Raw genomic sequence first — 14,675 nt, 5'->3', positions numbered from 1 at the left:
GGGGAGGCGGGGGGCAGCACAGAGGCCAGGTGCTGCAGCGGCGAGGTGCGGCGCAGAGTGCCGGGGCAGCAGAGGGCCGGTGCAGCACAGAGGCCAGGGGCAGCACAGAGGCCAGGTGCAGCAGAGGCCAGGGGCAGCAGAGGCCAGGGGCAGCAGAGGCCAGGTGCAGCACAGAGGCCAGGTGCAGCAGAGGCCAGGGGCAGCACAGAGGCCAAGGGGCAGCACGGAGGCCAGGGGCAGCAGAGGCCAGGGGCAGCACAGAGGCCAGGGGCAGCACAGAGGCCAGGTGCAGCAGAGATTAGGTGCAGCAGCGACCAGGTGCAGCAGAAAGGCCAGGTACAGCAGAGGCCACGTGCAGCAGAGAGGGCCCATGCAACAGAGGCCAGGCGCGGCAGAGGCCAGGTGCAACCGCAAGTTTCACACCGCCGAATCTCCCGGGGGGGCTTTGCAAACCCTCACCGGACGTTCTGCGTTGTGCTTCCGAAGAGCCGCAGGGGCTTCCCGCGAACCGCGGCGGCGCGGTGCAGACGGCGACAACTCCCACTGAAGGCCCCTGCAGTGTCGGCAACGGACCGGCTTCCCAGGGCGGGTGCTGGCGGCGGCTGGGACGGAGGCTCAGGGGAGTCCGGGTCACGCCTCGGCCTCTCCCTGGCGGCCCCCGCCGGCCGCGCCCCCCAAGCCCGGGGCGCCCGCCCCGCTCGGCTTGCACGAGTTTCTGCAGGTCTCTCCCGCCAGCCGCAGGGAAGCGTCTTTGCGGCGCGTCGCGGCTGGGCTCCGGCTTCCAAAGGCTCATTGTCGGAGGTCCCCGGGCCGGTCTAACCGCTGCGGAACTGCCGGACGCCCCGCCCCGCGCCGAACGGCCCAGCGCCTGGCGGGAGAAGCCGGGACCCGGCGCGGGAGCCGGGCGGGCTGGCCTCGTCAGAGAGGCAGGGCTGGGGCGGTGGGTTGTTTTTTTTTTTTTTTGGAGATGGCGTCTCCCTCTGTCGCCGGCTGGAGTCCACTGGTACGATCGCGGCTCACTGCAACCTCCGCCTCCCGGGTTCAAGCGATTCTCCCACCTCAGTCTCCCCAGTACCTGGGATTACAGATGCCCGCAACCACACTGGGCTAAATTTTGTATTTTTAGTAGAGACCCTGTTAGCCAGGCTGGTCTCGAACCTCGGACTTCAAGTGATCCACCCACCTTGTCCTCGCAAAGTGCTGGGATTACAGGCGCGCCACCATGCCCTGCTAATTTTTTTGTATTTTTAGTAGGGACGGTTTCACCAAGTTGTCCAGGCTGGTCTCGAACTCCTGACCTCAAGTCAACCGCTCCCCTCAGCCTCCCAAAGTGCTGGGATTACAGGTGGGAGCTGCTGCGCCGGCCTGGGTGAGTTTTCTGTGCGCGGAAGGGAAGCAGCACCGGCACCCTCCTGCTTCCCGCGCCCTCGGTAGGCACCATGGACACTGCCACCTGACAGCGGAGGAGGCAGCAGCCGGAAAAATAAAATGTTGCAGGGCGCAGTTACGCGTATCTGCTGGTGTTTGTGTGTGGCAAAAAAGCCGTCATTCAATGAGTATCCGTTTTCAAAGAATGAACATAAAAGGCGTTTATTAAACATAATGTAATCTCTTCTGCATGTCAGGCCCTGGCACTGATTTCTCCAGGTGACCGTTCTGGACCATCGGAACATTAATATTGGTTTTAAGTTGATAAAGGCTGTTTGAAGCTGCCTTTTAGATTTTATCCTTGCAGCTGAAGATATCTTGTGAACTTTAGTTTTCAGAACGGAGAGTCTGAGCGGTGGGCCAGGCACGAAGCGCGAGGGAAGCCGATGGAGGGGGCCGCTCTCCTGCACCGAGGGCGCAGGCACCAGCTGCTGCCTACACCTCCGGAAAGCCCTCACCCTAACCTAAGATCCCCGACGTCAGGCTCCTAATTTACATCGTTATTCCATGAGAACTGGGTAGAAACGGAGAGGGCACCACCACAGACACCGAAGCTCTGGGATAACGTTAGAGATAGGAGGGCCACCAATTTATTACACTGCAAATTACAAATACAGAGGCCGGGTGCTGGGGCTCACTCCTGTAATTCCAGCACTTTGGGAGGCCGAGGCGAGAGGATCACTTGAACCCAGGAGTTCAACAGCAGCCTGGCCAACCTGGTGAAACCCCACCTCTACTAAATACAAAGATTAGCAAGGCGTGGTGGCCCCGCGCGCCTGTAATCCCAGCTACTCTTGGGAGGCTGAGGCAGAAGAATCTTTGAACTGGGGAGGTGAGGTTGCAGTGAACAGAGATCATGCCACTGCACTCCCGCCCGGGTGACAGAGTCGGGTTCTGTCTCAGATAAGAAGAAAGAAGAAGATCACAAAGAGAAGGAATTAGGTTATTAAAATTATCTTTGCTTCCTTGTCTGTTGAGCTGAATTAAAGAAAAAAGTTCTCTTTGCTATAAGAACTGTGTTGTAGGGTAATAAAATAGACCTAGTAAAGGAGGAAAAAAATTTCTCTAAGAATTTCAGTCAATGAATACAAAATAGCATTCTTTTTTTTTTTTTTTTTCTCTTTTTTTTTTGATACGGAGTTTCACTCGTTACCCAGGCTGGAGTGCAATGGCGTGATCTCGGCTCACCGCAACCTCCGCCTCCTGGGTTCAGGCAATTCTCCTGCCTCAGCCTTCCACGTAGCTGAGATTACAGGAATGCACCACCATGCCCAGCTAATGTTTTGTATTTTTAGTAGAGACGGGGTTTCACCATGTTGACCAGGATGGTCTCGATCTCTTGACCTCGTGATCCACCCGCCTCGGCCTCCCAAAGTGCTGGGATTACAGGCTTGAGACACTGTGCCCGGCCTAAAATAGCATTCTTTAATTACATTTTAATTCCTAATTAAATAACTTCTAATTTTAAAACATTTAACTAAGTTAAATATACACTTCAGCTATCTGATCAATGCAATTCAGACAATTGCATTGATCGCTGTTTAGCTGAATCTTATGATAAAGGAATTTGTCACCCTCTAAACTCATTGATCAATCTTATCACAAAAAGTGAGACATCTAGACATTAGGTGTGGCGATAGGAAATGTATCATATCACCTATGAGTCAGTCTTATCCAAAAAAGAGAAAAATGGAAGGAAGGAGTGAGGGAGAGAGGGAGGGTGGAAGGAAGGAAGTGGAGGGGAGAAGACAGGAGGGAGGATGAGAGGGAGAAAGAATCTGAGCTCAGGCCAGCTTGGAACTCTAACTCCCAGTCCGCTGGAAGAACAGTAGATAGAGGAGCAAGTTATATAAACACTCTGGGTCGCAATTAACCAAACCCCGAATGTGGGATGTTTTACAAAAATCAACTGACCCACTTCTTCAAGTGAATAGGGGATGTAAAGGGTGAAGAGACTGTTCTACATTAAATGAAATTTAACAAAGACTTGCCAGGTAACCACCTATAAAGATGGAGCTTGTTTGGATCCATTCAAACAACCCAACTGTGAAAGGACTTAGGGAAAATTAAATATGCTAGACAATTGTTAATTTATTAGATGTAATAATGCATTGTGGTTATGTAATTTAAAAAGTCCTTTTCTTTCTGGTGAAATGAGTTAAGGAGGATGGATGGTGGAGGACAAGGCATTCATAGCTGAAGCTGAGTACAAGCATGGAAGTCTGTTACAGTCTCTACTTTTGTTTCTGTTCTGAAATTGTCACAAAAAAGTAAAATGAAATAAAGATGGTAATCAGAAGTGGAGAGAATATTGTAAATGTAGTCTGACCAGCCGGTGGCCGCTAATGGCTTTGATTTAAAAAATATATCAGCTATCTGATTTTAAAAAGCTGTCATGGAGCTCCTCCCATCCTATGACTGAATAATTCTGTATTTCATCTTGAATAAAAGGTTTCTTAGTTATTCCTGTTTAATTTGGCATTTGGAATTCAGTCCTTTGTTGAGATAATGATTGTGAATTCCTCTCCAAGATCAAATATTTTTCAGACTACAGTTCTTCAATCTGATGAGCATTACCAAAAAGAAGACTAGCTCCCTCCAAAAGCTCCAGGAGCGAAGCTCCGCTCTCCAGAGGCAGCAGGGAGACAGCAGCAAGCGTTCTTGCATTTTAAAGTGAGTTTCATCCCCCACCCCCCATTCTCTTATCACTGAGTATCTAGGGTAGAAAAAATAAAGGTTAGGTTTACTCAACAGTGGACAGGTCTGTCTACGTTCAAAGCACTGGCATGCCAGTGTGCCTCCAGGCATGTGCCAACAGTCCCTTTCATCACCTGGAAAGCTCTTCCTTGATCTATTTTACAAACGTTTCTATGCCCTCCAAAACCCAGTTCACGTAATATTATCTGTTCGTGGATGATGGAAATGCATTCCCACACAACAAAAGCACAGAATCATTTCTGTGAACACAAAAACAGAACACAAAACAGAAACAACTCCAATGTCAATGTCACTCCTTAAGGAGGCCCTACCTCCCTGCAGTCTCCTCCTCATATGCTACAAAGTTAATCCTTTCCTGGGGCTCCTTTCTACCTTGTATCCTTTATTATTTTTTTATTATGGAAATTTTCAGACATACCCAAAAGGAGAGTGAATTGTAAATGAGCCCCCAGGTCCACCCATCTTTACTGTCATCAACATTTTTCAAGTCTTGATTCCTCCATTTCTCTCCAGCCTGGGTATGTTGTTTTCAGGAGTATGTTAAAGCAAATCCCAGACAGCCCCTCCATTCACCACTCTTGTACCCATTTCTATGGCACTGGGCACACTGTCAGAACCTGCTGTCCTGGCAGTGTCTGCTGGAGGGCCATTGGTCTTCCTTTACGGCTGCAGCGACCAGCCCACAAACTGGCCCACAGTAGGCCCACGGTAAATACATGGAATAAATTTGTGTCGTTCAGGGCACTAGATTTACTACCATAGACTGAAGGAAAAGTCTTTTTATTTTTATTTATTTATTTATTTATTTATTTATTTATTGAGACAGAGTCTTGCTCTGTCACCAGGCTGGAGGGCAGTGGCGCGATCTCGGCTCACTACAACCTCCACCTCCTGGGTTCAAGCGATTCTTCCACCTCAGCCTCCCAAGTAGCTGGGACCACAGGAGTGTGCCACCACGCCCGGCTAATTTTTTAGTAGAGACGGGGTTTCACCATGTTGGCCAGAATGGTCTCAATATCTTGACCTCGTGATCCACCCGACTCAGCCTCCCAAAGTGCTGGGATTACAGGCGTGAGCCACCGCACCCGGCCTTTATTTTTAAGAGACAGGCTCTCTGTCGCCCAGGCCACAGGGCAGTGGTGCAATCATGACTCACTGCAGCCCTACCTCCTGCGTTCATGTGATCCTCCTGCCTCAGCCTCCAGAGTAGCAGGTGGGCACCGCCATTCCTGGCTAATTTTTCTATTTTATGTGGAGATAGGGTCTTGCTACGTTGCCCGGGCTGGTCTCAAACTCCTGAGAGTAAGGACCCCTCGGACTCCCAAAATGTTGGGATTACAGGCTTGAGCCAGGGACACCCAGGCAAGGAAAGGTCTTAATTCATAAAATGCATAGTGCCTCAAGCATACATAATTTGGCTGAAGACCAATTTCTTTAGGATAAGCCCTGGCAGCATGAGCATGGCGGCTCTGTAGCGTAGCGGGATCTGCAGGACAGTGCTTTGATTAGAGTTCCAGCTCTTCTCCCACTTGCCATGTCATTGGGCACAGCAGATTTTGTCTGTCAAAGATGGATACAATAATACCTCCTGTCTTATCTCTTCTGGATGAGGCCGTTTCTCCCTCAAGAGGTGACATTTATAGTTTGTGTTCCCTCCCCTTGAACCTGGGTGGACCGTGACCCTGGAAGTGATGTTATGTGATATTCAAGGCAAGGTCAAAAACGGGGGTGCAGCTCCCCTTGCTGGTTCCATTCTCACTGGAGGTTTGCGCTGCCAGGTAAGCAGTCCAGCAGCCTTGAGGCGGCCATGCTGTGGGAAATCCCGGGGAACACATGGAGCGACCCTAAGACTACACAAACAGAGGCGCCTGGCTAGCTCCAAGCTGCCTCGGTTCCCCTTGTTCTCACGGTTCGCCCTGTTCTAACTCCAGCTGCTGTTTGACTACAGCCGCACGAGTGACCCCAAGCCAGAACTGCCCATCTGAGTTGTTCCCAAATTCCCGCCCCACTGAAACCATAAAAGATGACTTGTTTTAAGCCATTAAACATTGGGCAGATTTGTTTTGTAGCAATGGATAAACAGAACACTGGGCACATTACTTAACCTTTCTGTGCCTCAGTTTTCACATCTTTAAAACTGGGATAAAAAGAGTACCTAAAACCACATTGAGCTTTTATGAGTATTAAATGAGATCAAAACATACCCATCTGGCCACAGCACTCAATAAATGTTGGCTATTATCATTTGGGAAAGATAGTTTAGGAATCCTGACCAACGAGATAATATTTATAAGTTTCCATTTACCATGCATGCTGCTACTTTGTTTTTCCTGAGACAGGATCTTGCACTCTTGCTCTGTCACCCGGGCTGGAGTGCGGTGGTGTGATCATGGCTCACTGCAGCCTTGACTTTCCAGACTGTAGTGATCCTCCCGCCTCGGCCCCCTAAGTAGCTGAGACTACAGGACTACAGGCACGAGCCACCATGCCCAGCTAATCTTTTGTATTTTTAGTAGAGACGGGGTTTCGCCATGTTGCCCAGGCTGGTCTTGAACCCCTGGGCTCAAATGTCCCACGTGTCTCAGCCCCTCCAAAGTGCTGGGATTACAGGCATGAGCCACCACACTCTGCCTCATGCTGATATATTTTGGATAAGGGTGTACTCTGTACAGGAGAGGTTACTATGAGTTTTGTGTTCTTTAGCGTCTTAAAGGTGGAAACCAATTGTAACCAATTTAACTCATTTTAGATGACCTTTTTGCCTTAACTCATATTTGCAAGTGACAAGTTTGAAAACAAAACAAGATCGGTGCAGAGAAGCCATATGATATATTGGGTGAAAAAAAAAGTTAATAAAGATTAAACTTGTTTCAAGAGCTATTGAATTTTCAATTCTTCAGTGTACTCCTAACTTTTAAGAACATGAAGTATTAGCTTAACATAGTTTTCTCTGTTGGTTTCTTGCTCAAGTTTGTGTTGTTTTCCTTTGTTAAAATTAGAGATTTCTTTTTATTTTCCAGTTACAGTAATACTAGCTGTTAGTTTAAACCCTCTGTAATAGGACATGGAAACAGACACATAAGGACGTTAGCTGAAAAAACAGACCAAAAATTGACGATTTTTTACTCCCCCTAATTTCAATCAATCTTTTTCAAAAGTGTACAAAATTCAGTCATTGGATTTATGCAGTGCCATGTCTGTCTAAACTCTAATAGTTCCTTTGTATCATATTCTTCAGAGCGAACATCTGTCCGCAAAGCAGTGCTTTTCACCTCGTTTTACAGAGTACTGAAAAACTTTTAGCAAATTCACAGATTAGGTTGAGTTTCAAAATACATGTAGTTTAAAAAGTTCTGATTTCCAAATATAATACATTTAAGTATATATTTTAGGAGTTACCAATAAGTTCCATCACAGCAGAGTAGGATATATGGTAACATTAATTTTCTGTCATTTTAAATGAGATATATTTTTTATTGGGGAAATTAAAGTACCTATACTTATATATTTTTCCTTATTAACAAAGTATTAATCTTCTAAAAAATAACCCAGCAGTAAATAATAAATTACTGAATGAGAGGATAATGAATCTGAATCGTAGCAGGAATTTGCAATATTAATTATGGTTAGCTATTTTTCTCTCATTGATTTTCGTGCCACTCGAATGGAACAGAAGTGTGCCTTTTGTTTTGGAAGGTCTGGGGTAAAATGCTGTGACTGTTTTCCTTCAATTGCATGTGTGTTGCCTGTGACTGTTTCCAAACACTAGAGGGGGCCTCTGATTTAAGATACGAAGAGAAAATAGGAATTAAAAAAAAAAACTGTTTGGAGTGAGCACAGTAAAAAAAAAAGAAAGAAACAAGTTGCTTGGAGTATAATTTGGAGGTACATAGACCCTGAAATGCAGGGGTACTTGGCAGTTTGGGTTTTTTGCCTTTTTAATACAGCTCCCTGCGGAGCAGGGCTAACTCAGGCAGTGTACCCTGCGTGGGCATGCTTGGCAGTGACTGACCTCGGTTCTACTTCCCCCTCTAGTAAAACATGCTTCAGGAAGCAGACACAATAAGGCCTTGTGATCACTTTCTCTTTTGTTTGCAGGCATAAGTAAACTGAGTGGAAGGGAATGTTTTTTACCAATTTGACCTTTGAGGAGAACTTGAATATAATTAAACTATGAATTTTTCTTTCTCATGAAAAACAGAATGTTGTGCTCATTTAGTGAATTTTATGGGGCTCCTGGTAGATGTGTCTGAGAATGACATCGTTTGTTAAAATAAAGGGTATCGTTAGGGTCACCAAAGAATGACATGAGTATGGTCGGGCATGGTGGTTCCAGCCTGTAATCCCAGCACTTTGGGAGGCTGAGGCAGGTGGATCACCTGAGGTCGGGAGTTCGAGACCAGCCTGGCCAATGTGGGGAAACCCTGTCTCTACTAAAAATACAAGAATTATCCTGGAGTGGTCGTCCATGCCTGTAATCCCAGCTACTAGGGAGACTGAGGCAGAAGACACGCTGGAACCTGAGAGGCAGAGGTTGCAGTGAGCTGAGATTGTACCACTGCATTCCAGCCTGGGCAATAGAGTGAGACTCCGTCTAAAAAAAAAAAAAAAATACAAGTGTCTCTTGTTAGAAATGTTTCAGAACAAACTGTAAGTATAAAAAAGGGTATGTAAGAATACTGGGACAGTAAAATAATGTATGAATTTTTTCCTTATATAACTGAATGCATGGGGTCAATGGCTTTTACTTAGCATTCATTCATTCATAAGGCTTTAGCTGGAAAAGACTTAGTCTTGTGGGGTGAATCCGCATGGCATGAAACAATGGAGGAGATGAGATAATGATGTGTATACTTTTTTTTTCTTTTTTTTTGAGATGGAGTCTCACTCTGTTACCAGGCTGGAGTGCAGTGGCATTATCTTGACTCACTCCAACTTCTGCCTCCTGGGTTCCAGTGATTCTCCTGCCCCAGCCTCCTGAGTAGCTAGGACTACAGGCACCCACCACTACACCTGGCTAAATTTTTTTGTATTTTCAGTAGAGACGGGGTTTCACCATGTTGGCCAGGATGGTCTGCGTCTGGCAAAGTGTGAATTTCTATTTGGTTATCACATATTTGACAATCTCTAATCACTAATGTTGCATGCACACAACGACTTTGAAAATTACAGTCACTGTTATTTATGTTTATAATCAAATCTTTGGATTTTGATTATAAAATCAGTTGGATTTTTCAGATGAGAATTTTATTGATACCACTAAAATGTAAACCTGCTTCATTAATGATCCATATTTTGGCTGCAAGCTGAACTTACTTGATACTTTTTGATAGTAAGCAATTTTTGATACCTTAATTAAACTGCTTTGATTAAAGCTTTGATGAAGTTTTCCATATCAGTCATACAACTCCCTATGTTGTTGTGTATGTATTCTGAGTACACACTGAATCTATGAGGATGGATTTATTTCCGGTCTGGCCAACTCTGAAAGACACACATAGGGGACTCGGAACTTTACGGCACAGGTATTGATGCATCTACTCTCTTCGTCCAGTCATACTTAGGATGCTTAATTTTCCTGATACTGTGCATGCAAATCACTTACTTTTGATAGAATTTACTATTCATCACTGCTATTTGTCCACTCTACCATTAAATAATGCAACCTTTTAAACCTTTTAAATAATGCCCAACTTTTAAACTTTGTTGGGACACTTTGGGTGCCTTTTCCGAATTTTAAGGTCAAGTGAGGAGGCTTCAGAAGGGTATTTGCTGGGATTGCATGGACCCTCCCCATGAAAAGGTGAGCTTCGCTTGTCTGCTTGCTGTCCTTCCCTTAAAAGCACTCCCTCTCTCTTACAACAGCAACAGGGAAATTACAGCTGGAATTCTTCACAGCTATTATTTCAGGGTATCAACTAAACAGCTGTTTATATTCCGGGTGGAAATATAACATGGGCCATGAAAGAAATGACTGAATTTGAACAAAAATAATGAATCTCCAGGTAATGTGAAGACATTTTGAAAAACTTGAGGATCCATGGTCTATAAACGTCTTAATTCTCACAAAAATTCAAAGATGAAGACCCAAAGACATCACGAGGAAAACTGAGTTGAAGGGATCAAATTTGTAAGTTGAACTTGCAGGATCACAAGAACATAAAATTAAGCAAATGAATAACTCCTTCCCAAAGACATTATCATCTGTGTCTTCCTTTTGGTACTATTTGGATTATCCACCGGCGCTTACCCCCATCACATACACCAGTCAAACTTTTATACACACCTCCCCACAATTTATGACACTTTGTTTAAAAAACTTTATCCGCAGACGGCGTGAACACTGAGAGAGCAATGTGGAGAGCCAAATGTACAGACAGAAGGCAGATGTTCTCACGAGGGACAGGCGGCTGTGGCTGATGGCAGAGGGCAGGAGAAAGACTGGGAGGTCCTCCCTGACACTTGTAGCTTCAGCAAGTGCAGAAAGAGCTCCTGCAACACTGTAACAGTTCTGACTTTAGAACCCAGGGTAGATGATGATTTCATGTATTTTTGAATCAAAATTTTCAGTTTCAAATTTTGAAATAGAACATACTCACAGCAGAACTTCCGATATGGGAGAATTCCTGGTTGGGAAAGGCTTACTCTATTGCCAACTTTAAGGAAGATCAAGAAATAAAAAGACCTGTTTGATATCCGTACAGAAGCATGCCCAGGTACACAATTCCCACTGCCATCAATGTTGCTCATTTTCAAGTCCATGTCAGTGGCCCACTGTTCAAACACGTGCTTCGTTTGACAATCGCAGTGTTAGCACATGAAACTGTGTTAAGTAAGCACTGCATCAAACCAGTTTAGAATTCAACAGAACCTTAAAGGTCTTTGTCCGGTATTTTTCAAACCACAGTTTACATCCTGTTAGTAGGTCATGAAATAAATTCATCAGGTTTATAGCAAGGGATTGTTTTTTTTAACAAAACAGCATAGAATAAAAAATAAATAAGACTATACAGAATGCACTATTCCATGAATCTTGTTTATAGTTTGATGTATTTACATGCACACATGTGTACTCATATATATAGTATATTATGTAAAATGTACCAACAAATTCTGATAACATGGACGTCTCTGGTAGAAAAGTGAATACCCTCTTCAGCCTTCCCATAAAGATACAGATGACCCGGGCTGAGCACACTCGTACGTAACTTTGGGTCGGGCACTATTCCAAGCTCTTTCCGTGTATGAATCTGTATCATCCTTCATAACAAGCCTATAAGATGGGTGCTATTTACATCTTACAGATGAGAACACTGAGATACACAGAGGGTAAGGAACTTGAACAAAGTCACCTAGACGAAAGCAGCAGAGGAGGGATTTGATTCTAGACAGCTGGACTCTTGTCAGGCTCCACGGCTTCTACCTGAAAAACCACGTTACAACAGGGAGCTCATGTCCTCCCAAGATGGCACTGTGCAAGTCTCACCTCGTATGACCAGAGCCGGTTCTAGCACAGAGCCTTTCAACCCTGTGCCTGCTACTACGCTTATGCAACGGTGTTCTTAGTAAAAGTTGTTTCATGAAGCTGCAATCAAACAAGCTCAAGATAAAAGATATCGACAAGCATATTTGTAAGAGAACATGTTTATTTACATCACTATTTCCTTTTTACAATGCCTCCACTTTTTAAATAAAAAATTTTCCAGGAAATCAGGTAGTTTTAAATTATTAAGATATTTTAACAAACACAATTTTCACCCAATGATTTTTATTTACATGAGTTTTCAGGACTTTTAAATAGTTCTTTTGAAACTGCACAACATAACCAAAAGGTCTTACTCAGAACCTGAATCTTTGCCAAAAACTTTTTGTCTAGGAAATTATGTTTATAATCAAATCCTTGTGGTTTGGATCTTTTCAGATGAGGATTTTATTGATACCTCTAAAATATAAACCTGCTTCATTAATGATCTGTATTTTGGCTGCAAGCTGAACTTATTTGACACTTTCTGATAGTAAGCAAAGATATTTTTGATACGTTAATTAAACTGCTTTGATTAAAACTTTCATGAAGTTTTCCATATCAGTCATGTAACTCCCTATGTTGCTGTGTATGTATTCTGAGTACACACTGAATTTATGAAGATGGATTTATTTCCGGTCCGACCAACTCTGAAAGACACACATAGGGGACTCAGAACTTTACGGCACAGGTATTGGTGCATCTACCAATCCTTTCATGTTGTATTGATAGATTTCAAATATTTATTAGAGAAACTATAAGACAAGATAGATTTTCCTAATATTTTTGAAGTATGAGTTCCTCTGAATAGTTGGTATAACATCCATTAAAAAATAGAAAAGATTGACTTTTACCGTGATGACAGCTACAGTTCATAATGAAACACCTGTATAGCTCTGCCCAGCACCTCTGTGAACAGCCAAGGGCCCGTCTTGAACATCACGCAGCAGCAATAGAGGTGTCATCCATGAGTCGACCCTGTGGCTTTAAAGTGGGGAAAACAAGGTGGGTTTACCAAGTTATAATATAATAACAAAAGCTCTAGTAACTGGAAGGATTTTGAAATTCCTGAACCTGATTTACAAAAACAGAATAAACAAGTGTTAGGCATCGAAATACAAATGGTGATCCTGCTCCTTTCACCCCACCTTCTTCCTTCCTTCACTTGCACCTGGGGATGGTCGCCACACAGGCTGGGGCTGCCCTGTCTGCAGCCATCACCAGCGGACTCTGCACCTCCACCCACCGCTTCCTCTTCCGTCAGCACTTCTCTCTCAAGCCTGTGTTCCAGCAGCTACTGCCAGGCCATTTCCCACTGATGGCATGTGGAATGGAACCTTGTTTATCATTTTTTTTGAGATGGAGTCTCACTCTGTTGCCCAGGCTGGAGTGCAGTGGAATGACCTCGGCTCACTGCAACCTCCCCCACTTGGGTTCAAGTGATTCTCCTGCCTCAGCCTCCCAAGTGGCTGGGATTACAGGTGACTGCCACCATACCTGGCTAATTTTTCTATTTTTAGTAGAGATAGGGTTTCACCATCTTGGCCAGGCTGGTCTTAAACTCCTGATCTCGTGATCCACCCGCCTCGCCCTCCCAAAGTGCTGAAATTACAGGCGTGAGCCACCACACCTGACCTGTTTATCATTCCTGCTGAAATGATAGTTTTATACTCTCTCTCTTGCTCAGGGCCCTCCTATGTCTCAAGCTTTAAGCAGGCCCAGAGCCTGAGCTGACAGTAAGTTCCTTCTGGGGACTCAAGGTTTCCCAATCTCCTGTTTGAGCAAAAGAGGTCTGCAGTGAACTCCAGCACATACTGCAAGGGTAAAAGCAACAGATGAAAACAAAGGCTGCCCCATCTCTAAGATCACTGACTGAAATAATCCAAAACATCACATCAGCAAAGTCAAGACTAAGAATGAATACAAAGTATCATAACTGTTTTTAGTGGTAAAACTTCTGGCAGGTTAACATCTCAGAGGGATATCTAGTAGCTAAAATGATAAAATTTATGCAAATAATGTTTTCATTATACAGACATACAATAGCAGACCTTTGTGGGGAAAGCATGAGAAAGACGATCAGGAAATGAAACAGGAGAGTGCTCACAATCAAAAGCCATTTGCTATACTTTCAACGGAAGGATTCTGAGGGATTCCCAGGTGGTGAAGACAGCACTCCTGCTTTCAGTTTGTTGCTGTTGTGGTTGTTCAGATGTATATAGGGGTGTGTGTGTGTGTGTGTGTGCGCGCGCGCGCGTTTCTGATGTATATAGGGGTGTGTGTGTGTGTGTGTCTGATGTACATAGGGGTGTGTGTGTATGTCTGATATATATGGGGGTGTGTGTGTGTATGTGTGTGTGTGTGTGTCTGATGTATATAGGGGTGTGTGTGTGTCTGATGTATATAGGGGTGTGTGTGTCTGATGTATATACGGGGGTGTGTGTGTGTGTGTCTGATGTATATGGGGTGTGTGTGTGTATATGTGTGTGTGTGTGTGTCTGATGTATATAGGGTGTGTGTGTGTGTGTATGTGTGTGTGTGTGTCTGATGTATATAGGGGTGTGTGTGTGTGTGTCTGATGTATATGGGGTGGGTGTGTGTGCGTGTGTGTACACATACATAAACACAGCTAAGCATAGCTTCCAGATATTCAAGGCAGGAATGGAGTTAGTGAAACAGATTCCCAATCTTTCATTCTTGACTACTTTTTTAGTACTCATGGAAGCTGTTCAATTTTAGAAACAAAATCATGGCTCAACCTAGTTAAATTCTGCCAAATGTAGCTTTTACAAGCAGGGACAGAAAATGAGTGCATCATACAATTAGAGAACCAAAGTCTTTTATTCAAAGGAAGAAAAGTATGGATTCAGCCTTGCCGAGGATGTCACTGTCTGGTCTGGTAGCCACTAGACACATTTGGCTATTGAGCACTTGAAGTGTGGCAGTGGAACCAAGTACATTTAATTGACACTGAAATCTCGATAGTCACATGTGGCTAGGGGCTATA

The 14,675-nt window shown here is 44.4% G+C and overlaps 1 protein-coding gene across 3 annotated transcripts in view; it reads right to left on the bottom strand.

The window, feature by feature from the left end:
* Positions 1–11,772: 11,772 nt before the first annotated feature.
* TRAPPC11 (trafficking protein particle complex 11) overlaps positions 11,773–14,675 on the bottom strand; it is a 52,965-nt gene continuing 50,062 nt past the window's right edge. For all 3 annotated transcript variants that reach the window (XM_032298736.1, XM_032298738.1, XM_032298737.1), the window contains one exon: positions 11,773–12,652. In XM_032298736.1, coding sequence (XP_032154627.1) covers positions 12,608–12,652 — 45 coding nt within the window. In that variant the 3' untranslated portion in view covers positions 11,773–12,607. The remainder of the gene's footprint in view (positions 12,653–14,675) is intronic.

Source organism: Sapajus apella, unplaced genomic scaffold, assembly GCF_009761245.1.
Source record: "Sapajus apella isolate SASKATOON/1434 unplaced genomic scaffold, GSC_monkey_1.0 scaffold39, whole genome shotgun sequence".
In the NCBI taxonomy this organism is placed as follows: domain Eukaryota; kingdom Metazoa; phylum Chordata; class Mammalia; order Primates; family Cebidae; genus Sapajus; species Sapajus apella.
This window is presented reverse-complemented; position numbering and strand designations above follow the sequence as displayed.